Source organism: Glandiceps talaboti, chromosome 20, assembly GCF_964340395.1.
Source record: "Glandiceps talaboti chromosome 20, keGlaTala1.1, whole genome shotgun sequence".
NCBI lineage: Eukaryota > Metazoa > Hemichordata > Enteropneusta > Spengelidae > Glandiceps > Glandiceps talaboti.
Window position 1 is genome coordinate 11,210,992 of NC_135568.1, and position 25,355 is coordinate 11,236,346.

General features: G+C 35.3%; 2 protein-coding genes across 6 annotated transcripts in view; both read right to left on the reverse strand.

Annotated features, from left to right (window-relative positions):
• Positions 1-25,355, reverse strand: part of LOC144450724 (inactive dipeptidyl peptidase 10-like) — a 242,786-nt gene that overhangs the window by 86,202 nt on the left and 131,229 nt on the right. The window lies entirely within an intron of this gene.
• Positions 19,819-22,276, reverse strand: LOC144450923 (uncharacterized). Its single transcript, XM_078141684.1, has 4 exons — positions 22,033-22,276; positions 20,938-20,970; positions 20,573-20,668; positions 19,819-20,309 (listed from the first exon to the last, which is right to left on the reverse strand). The coding sequence occupies exons 1-4, from the start codon at positions 22,274-22,276 to the stop codon at positions 19,819-19,821; spliced, it is 864 nt and encodes a 287-aa protein (XP_077997810.1).

Consider the following 25,355-nt stretch of genomic DNA (forward strand, 5'->3'; position numbering starts at 1 on the left):
GATGTATGTAAATAAACAATTTTTATTTTTATGAAATGCCTAGGGAGTACAGTTTTATTTTGGGTGACAAGAATTAGAAGTTTGTTTCAATTTTATATGCAAATTTTTCAAGTTTGTTTCATTTCATTTGCATATTTTTCAAGTTTTTTATTGTATATGCAAACTAATTTCCAGATGTAATATGATCAGGTCACATTTTGATTCAGATATTTCAAATACAAATCTTTAACCAATGCCTTAATCTGCATCTGAAACTGCTCAGTTGTCATGGCAATCACACGTTGTCATCTTAATCTCGGTGTGATAAATTTCCCCGTCTATGGTATCATGTGACAGCGTAACTAATCACTGTACAGTCTTATCGATACAGGAAAATACAGACTGATTTTGAACACTTGTGTTTTGAGAAAAAGTACATGTATGAGTGAGGATTATTGCAAGAACAATATTTTACTTCCAAGCATTATTATTGCCATTTAATATTTTGTATCACACGGTGACTTATTTACATTCCACTGAAAATAATCTCTGTTATGAGCGCCTTACAACGCCTTTGCATTTCACACAATGGATATCCTTGTAGGTCCAAATTTCACACCTTTGAACATGTGAACAGGAAAATGTCTGTCAACTCTATCATGAAATATTTTATGTAAATAATTTAATATCAAGAAATTATGTAATTTTGGTAACCTAGCTGTAGACATGGGGTGTCAGCTGAACACGGTATTCTCTAAATCACATGAAAAGAAGTGAAGTTTTAGGTTTATTTTGTTTTGGGAGAACATTTCTTCAAATGTATAGTCACCAGATAGTGACAGCATAATTCAAAAGCCAAGATTTCAGATTAATAGAATTTCTTAAATTATATCTTGTACGAGGCTCAGTGTCTGTATTTGTCATTTTGGAGAAATTTCTTGAAATGCAATTGTAGTGACTACATGCAGTGGCTGTAGAGTACTGTTTACGAATATTTACCTTTTGTTCTTTCATGGTATCTTTATTATTCATTACACAGAGGTGTACATGTAGTTCATGGCCTTGACAATCGCACAAACATTCACACAAACGTAAAAAAACAAAACATTGGCACTGTTAGTCAGAATACTAATTGCCTTGTCTGAGCAGCAAGGCCATACCTCTTACTCTGTATCTTTGAATATAAAAGAGCAAGGCCATGGCACTTACATGGTAGTCTTAGTACATTTATGATTATATTTGCCTGACAGCTAGTTCACGTGTATGATTTTACTTGTATCTGACAGCTGGGGTGTTATATTAGGTTTCATTTGGTAAAGAAGTGTACAATTTTAATCTGTTAATGTTGTCTCACAAATGTCACATCAAGGTTTACAACCAACAGGGAAACACTCCTAATGAAGCAGCTTGTCTATGAGATACATGTACCAGTACTTTCCGACAAAATGATTTGACAAAATTCTTGTTTTTGCAACATTTTTTTGGCAAATGTCATTATTGTTTTGGATGAATTTATATCAATAGTAACCACATTTGTAAATAATTCCTACATTTTAATAATTTCCAACAAAAAATTCTTGTTTTCATCAATTTTTGGCCAAGTTCAACTTTTATTTTGGATTAGAATTGTAAGAATAATTCTTATTTGATACATTTATATCAAAAAAGTTGGCTTAAATGTAACCATGTTTGTAGATAATTCCCGCCAACAAATATTCTTGTTTTTCAGAAATTTTTTGCCAAGTTCAACTTTTATTTTGGATTAGAATTGTAAGAATAATTCTTATTGATGAATTTATATCAAAATGTTAGTTTAAAAGTAATCACATTTCCATCAAAGTCATTTCAAATCAATTTTATTTTAAACTTTCTACTTTTCAACTAAGTTGTCAAAACATAGAGTAATCTGGGAGTCGGTCAAAACATACTGTCAAAAGAACCTATCTTTTTTGTATGCAAAATGGCTGCCTAGATTCTGTAACATGTTGGATTCTTCATGAGTACAGATTACTGATGGTTCATTTACTTGTCGTGATTTGCAGACTGTAATATCTAGGCTCCTGTTTCCTCAGGAAGAGAAATTAATGACCAGCATAACATAGTTAATGGCCTTGCCAAGATTATGGACACTTAAAACCCAATCAAGCGAAAATTTGGTCTCAATTTTTGTAATCCAATGTCTGACACATGCAACATCTATTCTTCTTGTTCATTTCTGGTCTGAATGTCGGAAAAATATTACTGGCACCCTCACTTCCTGTCCAACAGCTGATGTGATTTGTGTTGCCTAGAAATATTAATGATTAATTCTCAATTGTACATGAAATGTTAATGTTTGATTAAAATTAACAAAACGTAGGGTCAGAGTCCAGAAAACTGTCGCCATCTTTCATGTATTTCTTAAACCCTGATATTCAAGCGAGTCTGACAATTATCTTAATTTATGTCTCCATCAAACTTTTGGATCAAATTTTGTACATACATTACATAACACCCAAATTGAAGAGATAATTTTGGGTATGAAAAAATATTTCAGGCTGCATATATTTTAATATGTATGTTACAGAACTTAACATTAGATGAAAAGATGATACCAATGAAGATATTTTGGATAAAATCAACTTTGTGTGAAATGTACAATGTAACTAAAACAGTTTCTGCAAACTAAAAATGTTGTGTGCCATTTAAAGATGGAAACTATTAAATTAATAATCTGCAGGAAAAAAGTTTCATTACATGCCTCTAAAGCAATAAAAATGAATAAATATTCATTGACAACAACTCATATTACGTATGCTACAAAGATAAAATCTCATCTGAATGTACATGTAATAGAACCCATATACATACTCTTAATTCTCAATGTCATTTTACACTACACACAGGAAGGTGTGTCTAGCCAACAGTCTAAAAAATTCCAGCTAGTTTATTTAATGTAAAAATCTTTATTACATTCATAAAAAGTTTTGCTGTTGATATGATACTTTATGACTGCAATAAAACACCGTCAGACATAATGGAAATTTTATTTTTGTCTGTCTGGCTATCCGTTGTATCTAATTAGCCTATAAACACTCAAGGGCTTCTGATAGATTACTAGCAGTGGAAAACATATATGTCTGGCAGAGTTAAAGAAAACAACGGTCCAGTACAATGAATTATCCTGTATGTAATCCTTATGGTGCCACTGATAAGATAAGTGATGTACAAACCTGGGAGTGAATGCCTGGTTTGTAAATGGTGTACATGCTAAAGTATGGTTGATGGGGTAGGGTGGGAGGGGTCTAGATCTGTTCCAATATCCTTGGTTTTAGGCAGGAATCAAAAGTAAAGTTATAATATATCCAAAAAACTGATTTTCCTCGAGAAGAAGTGTCACTAAAAATTAAACTTACGCAATACTGGTCGTGTAAACAGATATGCTTCCAAATGCGTGTTAAGTTTCTTTTCAATTGTCACGTTAACAAATATTGAACACCATGAATTTTACCATAACTTACATAATTCCCTGTCTTTATTAAGTTATTCAGAAACTCTTGCACTCACATTGGGTGGTGGATGTCAGATAAATTTGTAAAATATGCCCAGAAAATTCTTTTATATTTATTCTCCACATTGGGTGCCAACACATCATCCTGCCCGACTGACAGTTGTTAATATTGTAAAACAGCATGTGTGAATTACTTCACCAACTCTGCATGAATACTAATCAATAAACATATACTATATCACCTAAGGTACATTGAGAGTGTGCTTACTGAAGATGTAATTTCAGAATTTCACTTTTAGGAACCGTAATTTGAACCAAATTAAAGGCTCTGGCAAGTGTCTTATTGCAATTCTATTGATGTATTCCTGTCACACGATCTAAGACAAACAGTAAGAAGCAAGACAGGGTTGTCACACAGAATCAAATCAAATTGGACATCTTACAACTTGTAGTACAAGTACAGTCAGCAAACAACTCCCTGAAGTGACAACAGCAAAAAGAAGGCAGGACATTTTATTTGTGAGATAATTCAGTTACCGTGGTTATTCTGTCCAGCTGAAAAGACAAATTATGTTTGTGAAGCCAACATTGATGTCTGGAAATTATGCTTTCTTACTTACCAAAGTCTTTATGTACATACTTGGCAGTTCAATAAAGTACATGTTCTCACAGTGAACTCAATACTTCTGATATTATTATACATGTGTTTCTTCTGGATGTACAAAGTGTTCCTTAAATAACAGTGTGGGTAAATATTGTGAACAAACATAATCTTGAAGTACATGTATTTTGAGTAGGTCTTGTGGGCGACTAGTTTGCATAGCCTCATTACATGACTACCTACAATATTACATCTGAACTTGTGTGCTCGATCTATTAAATAACATTATGCTAATATTTGGAGTTGCTGTTCTTTGTAAAAAGGGTACTACAATCTTTACAAAATTTTCTCGTCTACACTGATTAAAGATTACACATAACGATAATAAATATGAATGGTAGATATTTGCAAAACAGGCCGAGAACTTCTGTCTGTATTAACGTTTGATGCGTCATCTACATGAACTATTATCAACACATTATTTTTAAATGGACAATATGGTCTAAACTGAACTACAATAACTTGTAACATAGAATGTGAGTGTGCTTAATTCAATAACAAGATTTTTTCTGCTTGATTCTTCCTCTTGGCTTCATTATATATTTTGGCAACTGTTGTCACGAAACACACAATAAGGGAAAATCTAATTAGTTGTACTCTAACCCCTTGGTATTTCAATCCAGTCGTGTAAATGTCAAACTTTGCCATGCAAGCATGGCCTATATTATATCATACCCTGTAGCTAGTAGCTATATCCATGTCTGAACTATAAACATGACTTTTGTGTTTGATATCTGAGTCACGTGTCAATTAATGCCCGTCGAGATTATTCACTAACGAGCTGAATTTTTCATTCTGATTGCCTCATAGGTTAGTACAGTCTAGGGACAGCAGTCTCAAATAGCCCATCAGATATAACTAGTTGTAAATTTTATATTAGAATTGTCACCACATCTATCCACATAGGAGCACTATCAGTCAATGGCCTGCAGGATGTATGGAACATCAGTCAATTGTCTTCAAGATAGGAACTGTCTGTCAGTCAAGCTAAGGACCTTTATGATGTGTTAGATATATGAGTAACACAAAACTACAGAATGAGACTGGAGGGTGAAATAAATCATGACAAAACTAATTTCATGCATATCAAAAACGATATTGAGACATTGTTATTTTATCATTGTCACTTTGTTTTGGAGCCTTAAAGTGTATCGGAGTTAATCAGCACGAGTAATCTTTAGTCAGGATTCTGCACCTACAGGACAGTGCAAGTTGAGAAATGCTTTCTGACTGAGAAAGCATCAGTTAAGCTCAGAGCTAACACACTGGGTCAGCATGGTGTCAACACCTTGCTGACACTAACACCTTATCAACCTGAATTAGCAATTGGAAGGGCTTATACCAGGTCCTGACTGAACTAAACTGCAGGCTAAGCCCAGTATTGCAGTAGGCTATAACCATCCAGCAGAACGGAAAGGGATTCTGAAGCTGCTGAACATTAGTAACCTGTCAGATTGTTAGAGAGTCTATTTTCCCAAACGACATTATGTGCCTGGAGTTTTGCTTCCAGTGCAAAACACATAAATTTTTCGATAATAACTATTTTCTATAAATTCTGTTTGATGTATAGGAAATTGTGTGCTTTTGAGTTGAAATTCTCTGTGTGTGTTAAATTGAATTCTAAAATGTAATTATCAATCACCGCAACCTAGTTATTTTCAGGGGCGATTATTTTTCTGCTGGGGCAATGTGTAAATGTACGGTATTGTTGTCACAAAGAAGGCCATGTTTAATGATGTTAAACCTAGCTATAATTTACAGAAGTACTTTGAATCAGATAACATAGAATAATGTATGGATTCATGAGGAGTTAAAAGATAATGTATGATATAACTTTGAATTCTATTCCCAGAAGTTAAGAGATATGGCATAAATGATAAGAATGCTAAGAAGTTAAGAGATAACTTACAAAATAAATGATACAAATTCTGAGAAGTAACGAGATAACTTAGGACATAAATTATTCAAATTCTAAGAAGTTTAGAGAGATCATGACATAAATGATATGCATTCTGAGAAGTTTAGGGATACGACATAAATGATACGGATTGAGATAATGTACACCATAAATGATACAAATTCTACGAAATTAAGTTCTGGATGAGTTATTGAAAGATATATATGAGAGTGCTGTATTCACCAGATTGCATCAGATCATGAGAACAGACAACATATGAGTATTCAGATCCACCGTATTGCATCAGATCATGAGAACACAGTATCTATCGACATCGACAGTATTATCACCATTAATATTTAATAGTCCAATAAGAAAGGACATCTTTTTCCAGACAAGGTAATTTCAGTAATGCTAGACGACAGGAAATACATTTATGTTATCATATTTTTAGATCACTAAAGAGAATATAATATCTCGGATTTGAAATATAAAGTCTATCTGGAGAACATGATCCACTTTTATGAGGGGGATGAAATGAAATGCGTAATGAATTAGCGTTTCATTTTAAAATGCATCTTTCTTATAACTTTGAGAATAAAATCCATGAAAAATGGAAACCAGAATCCTTTTCATCAAAAATTTAATCTCTTGAAAACAGAAATTGTATTCCACAGCACATATATGATAGATGATTTCTGATTTGTACAAACAGGTATCAGATTTTTTTTCAAACTTCATCATAGACAGATGTCTCATTTTGCATTTCATCTAACAAGCACACTATAATGCAAATGGAAAAGCTTAGAATTTCACAGCAGACAAGGCTGTCATGGATTCAATTTCTGGACAAATTATGTGTAAAATAAATCAACACATGACATATATCCCTCTGAGTTGTTACATGGTTTGACATTTCATTTCATCCAAATAAAATCAGGTATTTTATTAGCTGTAATGCAGCTATTCATTGAGAATCCTTGCTACTAAATAATTCACTGACATGGTAGTGGGTAGGCGAAAGCTTTATCCCAGTACACAAGTCAGTAAATCTTTAAATGTGAGAATTTGACGTCCTGAGGCTCATGGTACTGAACGGACAAAATACTAATTTGTTCCGTAATAAAAAATGACTTTCAAATAATGAATTACTAAAGCAGTACTAGCGAAAACTGGGATAATTTTTCTCATCAAGAATTAAAGATATAGTCGTCAAGATTAAGATGGCATGGATCTATAGTGGCACAACAGCCTTTTACTTCTCAACTCCCTGGGAAGCATACAATCAAAGTTGGTATTACAAGTGCTAAATAAATAGCAACAGAATAATAAACATACGATACACATTTGCTGCAGGTATCAAATATGAGCTAGGTGTCACAAATGTTGTTAAATAAATATTCAGGTAATATAAATCTGACAATAGCTGTGTCGCATTTGTCTTTGTGTTCATTTAGTATAATCTATTTATTATCCAAAAAACATGTCAGGCAATATTTACACACATCAATCAAACAGACACGATTTTAATATACATTACATACAGTCTATTTATAATTCTTTTTAATAATTATACATGATTCGTTTTTTATCATATTTCATATTTTGCTTATTTCATATTTATATATTTCTTAGAAAGAGAGATGATTTGAACTATAAAGTGAAATGATGTCAACCAGGCTGTAATTTGTCTTAATTTGGGTCACAGGTTTGGAAATACAAATTAAATGAATCACTCTAGTTTTACATGAAATATTGTTTCCCCAGGCACAAAAAAACTCCCTTGCAAAACTAGTGAAATGTTTACTACAGATATATTTGATATGCATATTCCTGACTTCAAAATGTGTCCTTGATTCGGGTTTTGACTTAAGAAGTTGGCGGAAATCAACTGAAGACCAAATTGAATAATTGAGTAGAATTAAGCCTTAGCAGTAGCAAAAGGGATTGCGTTCACTCGTACATCTTCCTGTACAACGACACACAATAACTGACAAATTGCTGATTTCAGTATGTTTGTACGTAACAGTATGTTAAGGCTTGAACAAGAAAGACAGAGATCTGGTAAATGCAAATTTTCAAAATGCGGTCTAGGATAGAATGGAATTTTAACTCGTTGCAAAAAAGCCTTGAGATCTCAAACTCATAGATTTTCAGGTGCACTTTTAATACCAACAAGACTGACATAATGATTCCATAAAAAAGTTATATTCCTGACTTCAGTGTGTGTCTTATTAAAGTAAACAGAGAGATGGAAATCTGGTTAAGCAAAATTGTTTCTAAATGCTGGCCTAGATGATAGAGCTGAGATCCGGTAAATGAAATTGTTCTAATAGCTGCCATCATAGATGATAGAGCGAAGAGTGAGAACTCAGAGAGAGATGAAAATTGTGTGTAAGTGCTAGCTTAGATGATGGAGCTGAGAGTTCAGAATTAACTCACATCTAGATGGAAATCTGTTTTTTTCCAACTGCCATCATAGATGACAAAGAGTGAGAACTCATAGAGAGATGGAAAACCAGTTAAACAAAATTGGTTCTAAATGCCCCAGATGATAGAGCGTAGAGGAGAACTTGTATAGATTTTAGATTCTTACTTTACATCAACACAGACATATTCAATATTTTCTCGACTTTGTGTATATATGTCAATACAAAAGAGATGGTGAACAGAATAATTCCAAATTTCATTGATCATAAAACCTCTTATCTCTGGTAAACATGTGCCATGGTGGCAGTTGTTGTATCTCCTTTCAAAATCAGGTAAATATTAGATCCATATATGTTAGAAGAACTCCCTACAATTTTTATCACCTCATACATGTTTATAGTCACTATGAATGAGAGGGTGAAGAATGTTCTTCATTACTTTAAAACCTCTTATCTTAACAAGTACATGAGTCATGGAGAATGTCATTTGGTTTACCTTCAAAATTGGGTATATATAAGATCCAAGGATATGTTTGAAAACTCTCTAATATATATCTATTGTCATGACGACTCCATTTCAACATGCAAATTACTGCATATATTATATATACATGACAATTTGCTGATAAACGAAGATTGAAGATGTGTACTACATAGATAACAGCATGCAAATATATTTGTGATATCACTTCAAAGTATGTCATCTGAAATGTACTATCAAGTGGGAAAATTGACGTGATGCTGGGATTTTGCTGGAAGTATGAAGGACAATTTTACATGAAGATGATACACTGATAAACACATGCAAACACTTAGTAAATATTTTTGATAAGGCTTCCAGCAACATGAAGTAATACCATTGAAAATGTACTGGAAAATTGACTTGAATCTTGGAAATGCTAGGAAGTAGAACATCATGTATACCCCACCCCGTACACATGTACATGATAAGATTTCATGAGTTTGACCACATATTCCGTATATCATTCTTTTCTCTTTATGGACTAGCTATTACAAATTCTAGCGCAGCTTTCTTGTCATGATGTTAGTGTGATAAAGTTCCAGACGTCACGTTAATAGGTACTCACTGAGAAAAATAACACTTTCGTAGTGGACAGGTGATAGCTAAGTAAAAACAAACAGCTGACCAAAGTATGTTGACGTACATTGTACATTTTAATGGTTCCGTTTCTGTAATGTTGAGCATTTAAACTCTCTTTTGGCTGCTTTAATAGGTAGACGTTTATCTTTGTACAAGATATAATTGCTTGTGGTCAGGTCCTCATACAATTTATCAGTTGTCTGTGGCGGGAGAACTGCATTTGCTTTTCCCACTTTTCCCTGCTGCAGGAAGTGCACAACCTGCCAAGGTGTCCGGGTGTAGTCAGAGTCATAGTAAATACAAATTACAATCTAGAAAAAAGAGTGTGATATTGACAGTGTGATATTACACTTATTCTATGCATAGTGTTTTTGCTAAAGGTTGTAAGTAGGTAAAATCTACCAGGGATCCCATGTCATTTTACCTGATTTCCCAAACAAGATCACCACAGACTACTCTATGGGAAAACACTACTATTTTGACTCCTTTCTCCCTTTCTGTTACCGGGGCTCCTCAACCTTAGCAAAAACACAGATGCATAAATTTACCACTCACTACAATTTATACCATATGGTGACCATACAATGTTTTTTTGTGATGGATGGTATAAAACTCTGTTTCTTCCTTTATAGAGTTCCTGACCTAAATAGTGTTGATATCTTTGTAAACCATGCAAATTTCATATGATTTCTCACATATTATTAATAAAACACTCAATAATTGACATATATTAACTTTAATGCAAAAATGTTGGTTTCAAAGTGACATTTCCAATTGAGCATAATTTTTAAGATTTAGTATTCCAGACACATTAAGTGAAATATCATATTTCCAGTCCATCACTTCTAATGGCTTGGATGAGTTCCTGTCATATATTTTAACAGCTAGATATAATCATGGTTGTCGGGCCAGGGCTGGGCGACAGACAACAAATTAAATATCACAGGTGATGGCAAAGGTTAACAGGGGTTGATAATTTGATAGAAATTTGATTATCAATGTGATATGTCATGGAACCTATTTATGGTAAACAAGTCTGAGGAATCTTCAGGCTTCTATACTGAAATATACCATGCAATTGAGGTATGATAACAGGCTTGTAATAATTTGACAGAAATCATATTAAATAATAATGCCTTGCAAAATATTGACAGAATAAGTCCGAGAACTTTTAAATGCAATTGGCCTAATTGCATTACAACCATATTTACGCCTGGCTGTAGGCTAGATAATAGTTTATAGCTAAAATGATGTCGGCTTGGTGTTTTACTCATGTAACATGGCATTTAATACACACCCTTAGACAACTTTTAAATGCAAAAGAAACAATTACAATTGTGCCATGCACAGTGGGGATGTAGAAGAAGTCAAGTTGAAATGTTGATTATCAGTTAGAAAATAAACAAAGTCCATGTATCACGTTTTCATTAGACGCCTGTTTTTACTGCAGTGTGAACGAGTAGCAATGCTTACCAGTGTTCAATGTGATTGGGTAAAGGATCCTGCTGTGTTCAATGTGTCTCTGTTATTGTTAGTCTAGAGTCAAAATATGTTTATCTTCGTGTCAAAAACGTAACATCCCATGAGTGAAACATCAAGCCTAAATAATTTTAGCTGTAAATTGATTATGCACCATGTGTTGGCATCTAATTTCAGAATTATGAAATATAGAACTGTCTAGAAAATAGAGAATATTTACATAAATATGATCAAAAATTAACATAATTATAACTGTAAACTTATTTTTGAAGTTTAGAGTAAAATATTTCAGCAAAGCCATTAGAAAGGAAATGTTAATAGTTATATTAAGGACTTTGTGGTTAGCAAAAAGTTGCCTGCATTAAATCATTTTTAAAAGTGATATCTCTGCTACTTTATATTTATAAAATATGATACCTCATTTACATGGAGTGTATCTCTAGCTATTCTAAGAAAACTAAATCTAGACATGAGGCCTCTTCTCTGATTTGACGTTTTTTATGTACACTGTACATGTGTATGTTTTATGGGTTTGCTATAAATGAAAGAAACTCACCATAAAGTAATTCTGAATTTGTTATAAATGTTTTATATCTAATGTATCCCATGGTGGTGCCAAAATATATTATTATTGATGTTGCTTAAGGTTTACACCCTGGAAAATATACAGTTTCACGTTATCATATATTGATAAGGGTGATATTAAAAAAACAATTATGTAAATTGACACTAAATTTTACCTTATAAATTTTTTTGTTCAGCCCGGAATACTTTAAAACACTCAAGAGACTTCACAAAATGAAACTAATTTAATCATTTCTGGACATTCTAGCTAGATCGTATTTAAATTAACTCATCTAAAATTTACTACATGTATTACGAAATTTGCCAATTGCTAGTCTTTTTGTCATTCTCCTTCAACCACTCTCTAAGATGGATATGAAATTAGCATATCTTTCAACTATGCAAATGATATGCAAATTTGAATATCACTGTCGGCAAAAAATCCAAGATGGCTGCCATGGCATTTCAGCTGTTTTATATACTCATCGGTCTATGCTTAAACTATATGTACACTTAGAAACTAGGATATGGTGTGCTACAGTGCAACTATGTGACCTCGCCAGGAAAGTACACTCCCTTTGATATCAAATGAAGGAGAATTGTCACATTGAACAAGAAAGAACAATTAATCATGTTACCTAATGTACTCCTTTCATATACATGTACATGTACATGACAAGTACTGTTACATTTTAGTCATAATGTATGGTTTCTCACTCAGATGTTGACATGTAGCGTTAAAAGAAAACCGGTATGTCAAACAGGTCGGAGACTAATGGGTTAAAACGAACGTCTCCATTGGTGTACAGGCAGCACCAAAACTATTATGACTAAGTATAAAATTTCACTGCAGGATATTGTATAGTTTAAGAAGGGCACTTTTAAGACAGATTTCACTTAGTAGGCCACTCTTTCTTGGACTGTATTAAGAAACATTGTTTCCTGTAAGGCAGAGGTCATATCTGAAATAACTATATATCACTGAAGCACTTGCCAAAAGACTATGTACAGTGTCACTTTAAAGGCATGAGTAATGTTTTTTTTTTATAGTGCGCCATAATTATCTCACACTTTTTGGCAAGCATATGACAAACAACTGAAAATGGAGACATGATTTGTTTTGTTAAAAAACTTTAGGAGCTGTACCTGGGATTGTTGTTGTCAAATTTTCGTTCAAATTTCAATTCATTATGTTGTTGCTGTTGTACTTGGAAAGAGGTGTAAAAATATCTACTCATTAAAATCCAATCAACACACAACAAATTCGTAATTTGTTAGTTAATAAGTATTGATGGACCGTACTTTGTACTCGTTAGTGCTTGTTTACATATCAAGCCAGTGTACAGTGACTAGCAGAAAGATAAATTAGCTATTAAAATGTAGTATAGCCATCACTCAAGCACACTGTGGGGTTCCATGCATGGAAAATCTAATAAAATTAAACTAAGGACATTCAACAAAACTTTCCCTTTTACCAAATTAAAACTCAGACGTTGTGCAGATAAGCCAAACTCAATGCAATGGTCAGAATTTGGATAGGGAATTTTTACAAAGTGATTGCAAGGTACGTTGTTCAGATGCAATTCATGGCATCAAATTTCAAGATCTCTCTTTACCTCTAGCTTAATGAGGTCTTGACATGAAATTTCAATTTCAACCGAAGTCACCCATGCAGTCATTTAAAACATCATGTCTTTGTTAATCAATCACAGAATTTGGCCCAATGATAAGTTAATGTTTATTGGGGCAGCTATCTAATATCTAACTATGGTATATTTGTCAGATCAGGATGCCTACACATGTATACATTATTTACACAGTTGGTGGTGTACTCATTTGCATGAATAACTTTTGGTTCATGATTTCTCCTTGAGTTAGACAGTGGTACAGAGATAGAGTCCGTACCAGGCGTAATAATTGTAAAGTGCTTTGAACACAGAATGGGAAAGCGCTATATCAAAATTATTATTGTATAATTTTGATACCAATGATAGCATCTAGACTATTGTGATGCAACACATCATGTTTGTTATCAAACAATCAAGAATATCATCCAGACATATGCATGTATATCAGCTGACCACTATGACCTTTTACATCAGAATTATTAAACCTATAATTTCGAGGTATGTATGAGTGTATCAAAACAGCATCTGCGAGTAAAAAAGTGCTACTAGCAGTTTCAACAAAACACTGTTTGCGACATGTAGCACTTCTGTTCTGCTATACCTGTAGCACTTGCATTCTGCTACTAAACATGCTAAACTAGCATTTGTATTGTACTACTGACGCTTGTTGAACGACCGGTCATAATTCAAAAATTCGTATCAGAGTTAACATCACCAGTCCTTGTCAGCGTCACAATGTCATCGAGCAAATCATTCATTGAACGTTGTATAGTCGCTCAAACCACTAGAGCATTACTATCAACTTGTCGGAAGAGGAAGAATACGTCGGCCGTTCCCGTGACCAGAAAAAGACCAATGAGGTGAGTGTTTCACTTTCTTTTCTACATTTTCATCGAAGTCTTGTAATGCAGCGTCAATGTTTATGATCGTTATCAACAGACGCAACGTTAAGCAAATATAACACTACTCCGTTTCAGTGCAGAATTAAGAAAGGTTGTTTCGATTTTTTTTATTACAATTATTTGTGTTCACTTTCCTGAAATCTATAGCATCGAGTGGTCCTCGTTCTTTACGTTTCCGTGGCCATGAACCCACTAACCTCCCGCCCCCGGACGCAGTTAATTACCCGTACACGGACTCAAGCCGGACCTTGCATGCATATGCGATGACGGTTGAATCGAAGGGACGTGTACGTACGAGTACCTCACCAAACTTTATCGTTTAACGCAAACTGGGATGTCTGCTTGTTCTCGTGATTTATTTGTAATACACTCCATGGTTTTCGTGGACGAACGGTGCCATCCCAGTGTTCCGGTAAAAAACCACAGGAGCGGTACTCCTGAACACCGCGTCGCCATTTTTGATCCCGATCGTTCTATTCGCTGCGAAGGGTAGGTCAGAGACCTTGCTGATCAGACGATTTCACTTGTTCAGCCAGCATCACAGAACATTTTTTCAAACTGAATGACGACTTCGATAGTAAATCATAGTGCAGGAAGAAATACCACTACCACTAGATAAAGTAATTGAAATTAAACGTGTATTCCAACCGCACTTTGAATTGTGTAGAAATACTTCTCCCTACTTGTACGTGCAAAAGTCCTCCATCATAACACATGTGACATGTGTGACCTCGTAATGAACTCCATGATCCAGTCTGTAGTTCGCTCTCGACCCAAACAGCGATAGCGTAGCCATAGTGACCGTTCGAAATAAGATAAGAAACTCGCAACAAATGAACCAAAATATGTTCATAACGATCAATTGGTTTGAATTTGAAACAGTGTCTGCCAACTTTCAATGCCACAAATTTATAAAGTAGAATAGAACAGGGGCAAACTGCAAAAATAGTGAATATATTATTTTATTATCAGTGGATTTATTGTGTTCGATTTTACTTCATAAAAAAACCCAGTGGAACAGGAGATTTATTTATTTATTTATTTATGTACAAGCTGTGTACCCAACAAGTGACATTCTATAAGGACACTATTTTTCACATGACCTTATTCTCAAAGCCACTCTGGTATAATAATTCTTAAAATTTTCAGAAAATATTTCCAGAAAACATCAATAACTCCTAGATAAGTGTATAATGCAAACATACCAGAATCAAGTTTTCATTATAAATGAAAAAAAACCCTACACTATATTTATTTTGATATTTGCATGGAGTACTATTACTTTTGTTTCTTTATGACTCACTGATGGTTGTCATTTATTACAAAAAGATTCAAATAGTTTTAATTGGGACTGTGAATCTATAAACCATCACTAGTGAATAGCAACACAGTGTCATCAGCAGATTAATACATTTTCTGTGTAGTAATGGTTGCATTCCTTCATTCGTTCATGAATAAAGTGGATTGAGTGGGGTTGAGAAACTGCAATATAAGCGAAGCATTGATTGTGAAACAGCCAAGCATTTACATGACATGTTCTGTAACTAGTGTGGTAGGTAGGTAATACCAGTACATGTATATGAATATGTATAGTTAGGTTTGAACTAATAAGTAATGTTAAAGAATTCATGTAAGAAACAGGGACAAGAACAAATATTGACATGTACCACATTTCACACAAGGCAATATGCCATTGTAGAAAGGATTTTTTTCTTCCATCACAATCTAAAACACAATGACCCCCCCCCCCTTCCACAATTTTCAAAACAGCATGACCCCCCTACTGCCAATTTCAAAAACAGGGTGACCCCTCCCCCCCCCCCCCTACCAATCCACCCCCACCCCAGGCCGAAGAAACTGACTGGTCCCTAAGGCAAAAGTGTTAAAGATATAGAAATTAAGACACCTTTATTTAGAGGCTTAACTTTGTCCATTATTTATTTAGTTTGGTCATTATTGATATGTTTCTGTATGTCAAATTACATGTGTATTTATATCATTCTAATTTCAGGATGATCAGTTCTGAAGATGATGTACATGTAAGTCCTAGAAATGAATATCTAAGACAACTACAAGTAAGTCAGAGGTACTGGAAGTTGTCTAGTGGTAATGTTTACGTGGTAGCTGGTTGTGATCCAGCTACTGGAGCGCTCCCTGTGTAGTTGCCGACTTTTCTATGATGGCAGGGAGAATCTGCTGTTCAACTTGAACAATCGTGACTTCATCCACTATGGATTGCTATACAGCTACTTGCACCTAATGATAGCAGGAAGGAACCCTCTTGCAGCATTTCATACGTACGTATATGTATATACCTTGTATTCAATAATATGTCTTCAGGTACAGTAGTATTATATGATATGATTCATTGGGTACTCATCTTTGGGAATGGATTAAAAAAATAAATTCCAGTGAATATTGTTATACCATACATGTATACAACCACACTTATACATTTACTCACACATTGTTATTCAATACTATTTAGGGTGTACCATATTACATGTAAGTCAATATGTCTAATAAAACAGTTTCAGTTCAAAAAACATATTACTAAATAGCCATAATCACTTTTGTCTGTTTCTTTTATCATACAGGGCTTATGCTGACAACAGTGAAATGCTTTCAACCACCATCCATTCCCCTCTACATATACTCCGTCTTGCCTGGAATGGATTTGCCAGACTCTTGGACATAGACTTTAATGAAGCTTTCCAGTGTGACATATGTGACACAACTCCAGACGTGATCATTTGTGATGGTACTTGTGTTGGCCTTCAAAAACAACTACTACAGGACTTCAGCCAAGGTGATGGTGATGATGATGTTAGTGATCTCCCACCTATCACTGGTACCAGACATGCTGACAGAGTATTTATTCCTAGTTTGCCAGCCAGAAAGCTACTCTTACAGTTTGCAGGAGTCAACCCAGACTATAAACATCAAAGTAATCTTCCACCAGTTCCACTTTCTGAAGAAAAGTATAGACAGCTCATAGAACTTCTTAGAAAACATGACCATTTGCTATCTTTAGCTGATGTCTTGGAGAGATTAAGTGGTAATGGAAATCATCTTCTTGCACCAACCATGTACCGAAGCTTTCTACAAGACCTTGCTCGCAACTCACCCACCTGTTCACTGTTTCAAGGTACTGACAAGGTTCGACATGTCATCAAACTGATCATAATTAAAGGACTCAATGTATTTCACAGCCAACATCGAGAAAAACTACAATTACTTAAACAAGAAGCACCAATTCTCACTAATTTCATAGAAGGTGTGTCTAGTGATGGTGTTTTGCCACAGGATGTTAGATATCTCCTTCAAGAAATCCTCAAGCGCTGTAAGTTTCCAGAAGCATATAATGACCACCAATACCTTCAACCAAACCACAGAGATCCACTGATGTCCTTGAGTTTTTTCCCAAATATGCCACAGTTGCATGGGTCAGTAAATATTAAGTTTATATTGTTTTTCACTAATAACACAACCTTTTTAGTGTTGATATAAACAACTTCTGTTGTCTGTAGTAAGCGCTCTTTGTATTTGTATTTAAAATTTAAAATATTTCTAGTTACACATGTAATGTTATTTCTTAAAATTATTCATGACAAAGATATGTTTTTTGTTGATATTTTCAGAAATGGTAATTATGCATTAGACAACAGAGGTGAGCAACGTGCTTGCAGAGGACCAGACACTTGTAATAAATTTTCTAAAGGCCATCCCACTCTGTCTCCAGGGATATTTACCATCTACTGCCAGCATAAAATCTGTCTAGGATTTGAAGTCATGCAGCAGCACGAGTCCCCAGCATTACCATTCAGGATAATCAAACAAAGATTTGATAAAGCACCAAGAATCATCATTTATGATAACTGTTGTAAACTCCACCAGTATTGCTTGAATAGGTGAGCATTTATTAATACTAGTGTGAATTAACAAAACATGTACCGTCTGTAAGATGTACACATGACAAATTGGATAAATTATTACATCATTATCTCTCTCTTGCTCTGTTAATACTCTCTAAATAGACTTGTTTTAAATTCCTGGACTACTAGTAGAAACGGGTATTGATATTTTCATGACATTTTCTATTTTTCACAGAGAACCAGCATTTTTCAAGAACACAATGTTCCTGGTAGACAGACTTCATTGGTGTAACCACACAGGGTAAGTTACAACATTTTCTTATTTACCTTCTGCTTTATACAAAATTTTATTAATGTAGGAAAAGGTCTCACCGACTTCAACAGCATATTATTGTATGCTCATTTCATGCTCCTCATTTATAATTTTTTTACCCAGATAATGTTCATACATAGTATTGTGTTAATGTATTGTATGTCTGAAATGGAATGCTATCAATTTTTCATTATCAAAGCTGAGATTCTTATACTTTATTACTTTTTCTTCCATCAGATGTTCATCAGGATACAATATGAATATGTACGCAGCAAACAAAGAAATAAAAAATCTCAACAGCCAGATATGCGAGCAGACAAATGCAACTATTTCAAGAATGAAGGCGCAGCTAGCTTACATGCTCCCAGATAACTTCATCCTTCATGCAGCACTGTTCCTTGCTATCACCAACAGGAAGACAAAACAGAAACGCTGAAATTCATGTCTTGGTAACATGATACACATAAAAATGTAATGCAGGAATCATGACAAAGCACGAAATAAGTTACAAAATACACATTGACTACATCCACAATTAGAAATAGGAAGGACTTCTTTAACCTCTAATTTGTTCCATAGAAAAGATTTGACATGGCTTTTAATGAGCTTGTTTCCCTGTTCCAATACCTGTGTAGGTGAATGAACTCGTTACTGATACCCCTGACCCTGAGTCATAGTAGAGTGACAACATCACAAGACTATAACAAAATGTTACTTGTATAAACTTTACTAATCTAGTGCCTAACAGCATTTCTAAGCCATTTCTAGTGCTGTTTCTCTGGTTAATCTAATTTGTTGGGTTGTGCCACTTGTAGGAAATTGTGACTCCAATTTCTCTTTGATAGGATTGTCCTTTGGATGTTAAAAATCGACATCTCTCTGTTTTGTACTGTTATAAAGTTTGCAGTTCTTGTTGCAAATGTTTGACGTGCAAGGTTTTTGGCACATTTTCTTTGCAATATTTCTGTAGCATGGCTTTGTCAAGTTGTCAATACATGAAAAATGTATAGTTGCATGCAAAGTTTTAGTCAGATTCCAACTGGTTTCTAAACCCCAACCTGTGTGAGTGGACCTTTACATGTAATGGTAACAATACTGTATAGGAACTAGATTAGTAAAGTTTATACCAGTAACGTTAGTGATATTGTCTTTGGAAACTTATGTTAGTAAACTATATATGTAAACATTTATTTTTGTTCTTTACTTTGTCAAATCAGCTGTAATCATTTTCAAAATAAAAAAAATGTAACTATAAATGAACTGTTGAAGTATGTTGTCGTGTAATACACTATATGTTTGTGTATATATGTATGTATGTATGTGTGATGTGCTACTAGTAATTACATATGTAATGAAGTTTGAGTCTGGCAGCTGTTACAAATAGCAGACTTAAGTTTAATCTGCAAGCTGAACACACTAGCATACTCTCAAAAAATAAATGCAAAACATACCAATAAGTGTACATAAATAATAGTTTATTTAAAAAAATATTCAAAAGTTTATTTCTTTTGTCGTGTGCGTCGATTGGCGTATTCTTCTGCTTTCAAGGTTCGTTTTGGTGGTCTAAGACTTCTTCGAACTAGTTGTGTTGTAGTTGTAGGTGGGTCTGGTGATGTGTGAGGCTGCTGGGTGGTGTGTGTTGCAGGTGGGTCTGGTGATGTGTGAGGCTGCTGGGTGGTGTGTGTTGCAGGTGGGTCTGGTGATGTGTGAGGATGCTGGCTGGTGTGTGTTGCAGGTGGGTCTGGTGATGTGTGAGGCTGCTGGCTGGTGTGTGTTGCAGGTGGGTCTGGTGATGTGTGAGGCTGCTGGCTGGTGTGTGTTGTAGGTGGGTCTGGTGATAGTGGAAGTAGCTGACTGATGTGTGGAAGCTGGAAGAGGGGCTGATCAAATGATAATGATGCAGCAGTGCAGATGGACTCGTGATCTAATATAGCTGACAATGACATGTGTGGATCAGGAAGTTCTGGTGTTGACTGCATATTGAGTGTATCTGAAAAAAATAATGACAAGGGAATCATGATGTAAAACATTCAATTCCAACTTTTTAAAAACATAGTGGTGTTTTGATCTGCAACTGTAGTTTGCAGTGCATAGCTCTCTCTAAAAAAAAATGTTGTTAACATTATAAGGCTGCAATTAGATTTTGACATCAGTCAACCCAGATATATCTGTAACCATGTTCATATCTAACAAAGCCACATTACCATAATAGCATTAATCAATCAGTAGACGCTCTAAAAGTACTGTACTTACTCATGTCTGATTCATTCAAAGTTGAATAATGTTGAATAATTTGTTCCAGAGCTGGTGTAGGAAATACTGGAGGTACATTTTCACCAGGCAACGTATCTACAAAAAAAAAATGAATAATTTGTGTATTTATAAGTGATTGTAAGATGATCAGGTGTGCATTTTCAATTACATGTACATGTAGTTTGATGAAGAAAAAATTTATCTATTGTTCTCCACATGTCTGGGTTTTCTTTGAATTTCATAAAAACTATGAGCATTACTATATTTGACAAAATAATGTGGTTCAATACTTAAATCCCCTTCTCATCATGACTGAAAGAATAGTACATTTCAAGTACAAAAAGAAGGAAAGCTCATGAACTTACCATTACACTGTTGTGGCTCTACCTGGGAATCACCTACAGAGACAAAAAAGAAAAAGACAGTGGTTTTGTTACATCCAATCAGTAGAGGGTAGCCAACAAGTAGAACTGGAGGCATGGAAGTATGACACATACCAGTTATATCATGTGTCTTAGAAGTTTCATGTCATGGTTGGAATAATAAAGAAGACAATTAAAATTCTAAGCCAGCATGTTTTAAGGCCTAGGAACATAGGTAAATTGATGGGGCAACTATGGTAAATGGTTAGTACACATTCAATGAAACAAACCAACTGGTTATATTTGGTTTTGAGATGAAAGAGATGATATTAGGAAATGGGGTAAATGTTTTGAAAAAAAATAAGCTTTTATTAGTTATTTTATCAAAGATGTACAGTAAGTGACTTAGTAAAAATATATGAGCAACAAGTTTTTAAATCTACTACTGTGTTAGAAATAGTGAAGTTATCTTTGTTCAGTGTTTTGTGATTGTAATATTTGATGTCTGTCATTAACTGTTATATATATAAGCAAGGTTACATTTGGAAAAATTCAGGGAAAATTTTGTAATTCACAATAGGAATGAAAATTATAAAAATATTCTAGACTCTGGTAATTTAGAATAATAGGTTGGGTTGTTTTAAAACAATTTTGAAAGGTAAACTTTTTGCATAACGAAAGTATACCATGGTTGCTTGTGGGTGTAAATATGTATATTGTAGATTGGGGTGGAGTACTTGAATATAATTTACAATTAAAGGAGGGTACTTAAAAATTGTTTTTAAAAATTTAGTGTGCAGAGGTGGGTACTTGACAAATACGGGAACATGAAATCTCCCAAAGATAATTTACATGTAAGCACATACTGTGTTGCTGACCGACTCTAACAGTGAATGACACTCTTTCATCCCTAAATTATTGAATTCTAATCAAAACGAAAATAATCTAGCATTTCCATATCCACCAAAATTACAGCGATCGCATGCTCGCGATCGGGTTAGTAGGGCTTCACAAGAAAATAACAGTGCTACGTCTATCGACTAGCTCCCCCACTGCTGCACTCCCATTATTTGCAATCTGTGAAAAATAACAACTTACCTGTCAAGTGTAACTTGTCATGGTACTGGTAGCATGCTTTGGCAGCTGATCTGAGCTGATCGGTCCAACCTGTCACGTCTTTTGGTTTCTTGCAAGGGTTGCAGTACGGTACCTGGGCAGGCCACCATGCAGGAGCGTTTTCTGTGACATAGTTACTGTCAGCAGTGCCCCACAGTGGCTGGTTTCTATTGACCGAAGATTTCACGATACTCGGAATGAGATATCGGAGTTCATTAAATGACATCTTCATCAGGCAACCCTGTGGTGTCTCTCTCAGGTCCGGTAGTTCAATACAACCGTCTCATTTTCATCAGTTGGTTGGGTTGGAGGCACGGTTGTAATTCTTGGCAGTACTAAGTTGTCTACGTTACTGCGAACTGCCTGTTGCAGTCCGTCTGTTCCGTGTGTCATACACTTCCTACTACGGGTTACTTTGTCGAAGTACGTCATGACGACGGCCACTTCTAAATTCGTCTTCTTCCCGAACATATCGATTTGTCGCTTTAGTAAGGCCCAGCTCTCTATCTGTTTCTTCTGCAATGTTGACATTATGATACTTTTGATGGTGCGGTACGAATACTTTGGCTATTCTTACGAGAATGATCCTCATCGAGGAACACACAAATTTATACCCATCGGTTTGTAGGGTGTGATTGAGAGCGTGAATCGCCATATTGCTTTGCGGCCCTTTGACTTGTCTACCGCCGACACTGTGACAAGGGACCGCCGCGCCGACACCACGGCTTGCGTAGCTCAAAGACGAGACGTAACGTGTGAATCGCTGGACCAAGTGGTGGCCGTTGCGGCTTCGTCCTCAAATGGCAAACAATATAAATCACACTCAATGAGAAAGTAGTGTTACAAGGAACGAATTTCACGTTCCTTGCAAAGGATGATAAAGTCCCGACACGTTGTCAACAGTTCCATCATTTGACACGGAAGCAGTTCAATTGCAGGGCTGCACGTGTCGTGTCAAAACTTCAAAAGTTCATTCGGCACGATCGGTGATCACATCACAGAGAGACGAGAGTTCTCCCATGCAAGCGCAAGCAGACTGTACATGCCATAAGGCCGTGGTAATCCCTACAAATCATATAAGTTTATCACCTAAAGTGTACCCAACTGCATGTCCGAAAGATTTTACCGTACTTTACTTATGTACCTGACGAAAATACGTCGCTTCCAAATTTAGCCGACTGCGTGTGTCGGCGTTTTCGTTAGTAACATCCACAATACTATATTGACACTTTCACAGATGACGTGAGAAAATTCATTTGTACCTCAGAAGTGCTACTAGTGTTGCCGATCTCAAAAGAGAGGTGTTAACGGTCTCAGAGTAGAACTACTAGAAGTGCTTGCGGTAGCAGAATGCAAGTGCTACAGGTATAGCAGAACAGAAGTGCTACATGTCGCAAACAGTGTTTTGTTGAAACTTCTAGTAGCACTTTTTTACTCGCAGATGCTGTTTTGATACACCCATACATACATGATAATTTCATGTAAATGTTTCAAATCGGTGAATTTTTCAACATGCGAAATTAACCAAAGATATAGTGAATAAGTTATAACACTTCTTACACTTCAAATAAAAACATTTGCCTATTTTGATATGAAATCCATGATTTTTTTTTGTTTAGGAATACTATATACTAAGAAAGGGAAGTAGCCGTGGAAAGATTTGACATCAATATATATGCACTGAACTTAATGTTTTCTAGAACTGTAGGTACATGTACAATCTTGTCATGTTCTCTAGATTTAATATATTCTACCAGTGTTCCTAATCCAAATTGTGGTATCATGTAGTCTAGTTCCTGATGACCGTATTCTGGTTATACACTATCTTATCTTCATACTACATCTAGTCAATCCTGTTACTCAAGGTGCAAATGGTGCAGTGTCAGTATAGTAATCGATCACAAATTGACAGGCTGTTGTCATCATTGGTCATGTTCTCATGTTTGAAGGACTGATATGATGTGCAAATGTCCAACCAAACTCCACATGCTCCATCTCCAGTCAAAATCACATGGGGACGCGACAACATCATCATGTTTATGAATGATGTAGGGGGAAGCACAGAATTCTGTGCTCGATTAATGGGATTGACTAGACATATAGTATGAGCATAATGTAGTGTATAATTGGAATACAGTCGTAAGGAACTAGACTAGTAGGCATCATGGTAATCTACTCTGTTACTGGAATTCTCAAACCTAGTACCGAAAAAACTTCAAAGGCCAACCTGGAAGATTAGATTGACAAGAAGAACTTTGGTAGATGTCTCTATTATCAAATCCCTTCCTGCTACAAAACCCTAATGTACTTTAACTTAAGTGCAATGTTCCAGATTACTAGTTCTAGTACAAAGTAATTACATATAGAACAACAGTCTCCTAGCTGTCATTGAAATACTGTAATCATCAAGAATAGTCAAGAGACTACTAGCTATCTGGCCTGACAGATTTTGGTGAACAAATCGTCAAACCAGATAGCTAAGAGACTTCAATCTAGCTTGACATAATGGCTTGAATGTATAGCCCAGAGACTTGGCTATCTGACTTGACATAATGGCTTGAATGTATAGCCCAGAGACTTGGCTATCTGACTTGACATATTGAGATGACAGTATAGCAAAGAGACTTGGCTATCAGACGTGACATACTGACATGTATAGCCCAGAGACTTTGCTATCTGACCCAACATACTGGATTGACAGTATAGCCCAGAGACTAAATTGGCTATCTGACTTGTGATACTGACTTGACAATATAGCCCAAAGACTTGGCAATCTGACTTGACAGTATAGCCCAGAGACTTGACTATCTGACTTGACATACTTGCTTGACAGATTCTGGTGAACAACACTGTCAAGCCAGTCTAGCCCCAGAGACTTAACTTATCTGGTGTGATAAATGTTGATGCGACAACACTGTCAAGCCAGCTAGTCCAACAGAATTTACTTATCTGGCTCAATAGATCTTGGCACAACAACTTAACACTGTCAAGTCAGATAGTCAGTCTCTCACACTGCTATTTCAAGAGCAGGAATATCGAAGAATTTAATTGCTATAGCTAATGTAAAATACATTCCAGGTCTGTATTCATCCAGTATTTTGTTTAGGACAGGTTCATGTGTGTTATACCAGGATAGTCCACACTGACAGAAATGCTGTGTGTCTTTGGTGTGGAAATTTATGTAAAGTTTACCCCCTTCTCCTCTAGATCTCTGCTTTAAACAAGGTGGCAAAACCAAAATAGCAAAAACACAATCTTTGCAAATCAAACTCATCCTTTTACAATATCTGAAATGTGGCGACCAA

What these genes read in the sequence shown, in the direction of transcription:
- LOC144450923 (XM_078141684.1), bottom strand. Translation starts at nt 22,276, where the DNA reads ATGTCATTTAATGAACTCCGATATCTCATTCCGAGTATCGTGAAATCT. An exon ending in TGACAAGTTACACTTGACAG is followed by an intron (nt 20,971 to 22,032) that starts GTAAGTTGTTAT and finishes TTGTCTCTGTAG; the next exon opens with GTGATTCCCAGGTAGAGCCA. An exon ending in AGAGCCACAACAGTGTAATG is followed by an intron (nt 20,669 to 20,937) that starts GTAAGTTCATGA and finishes TTTTTTTTGTAG; the next exon opens with ATACGTTGCCTGGTGAAAAT.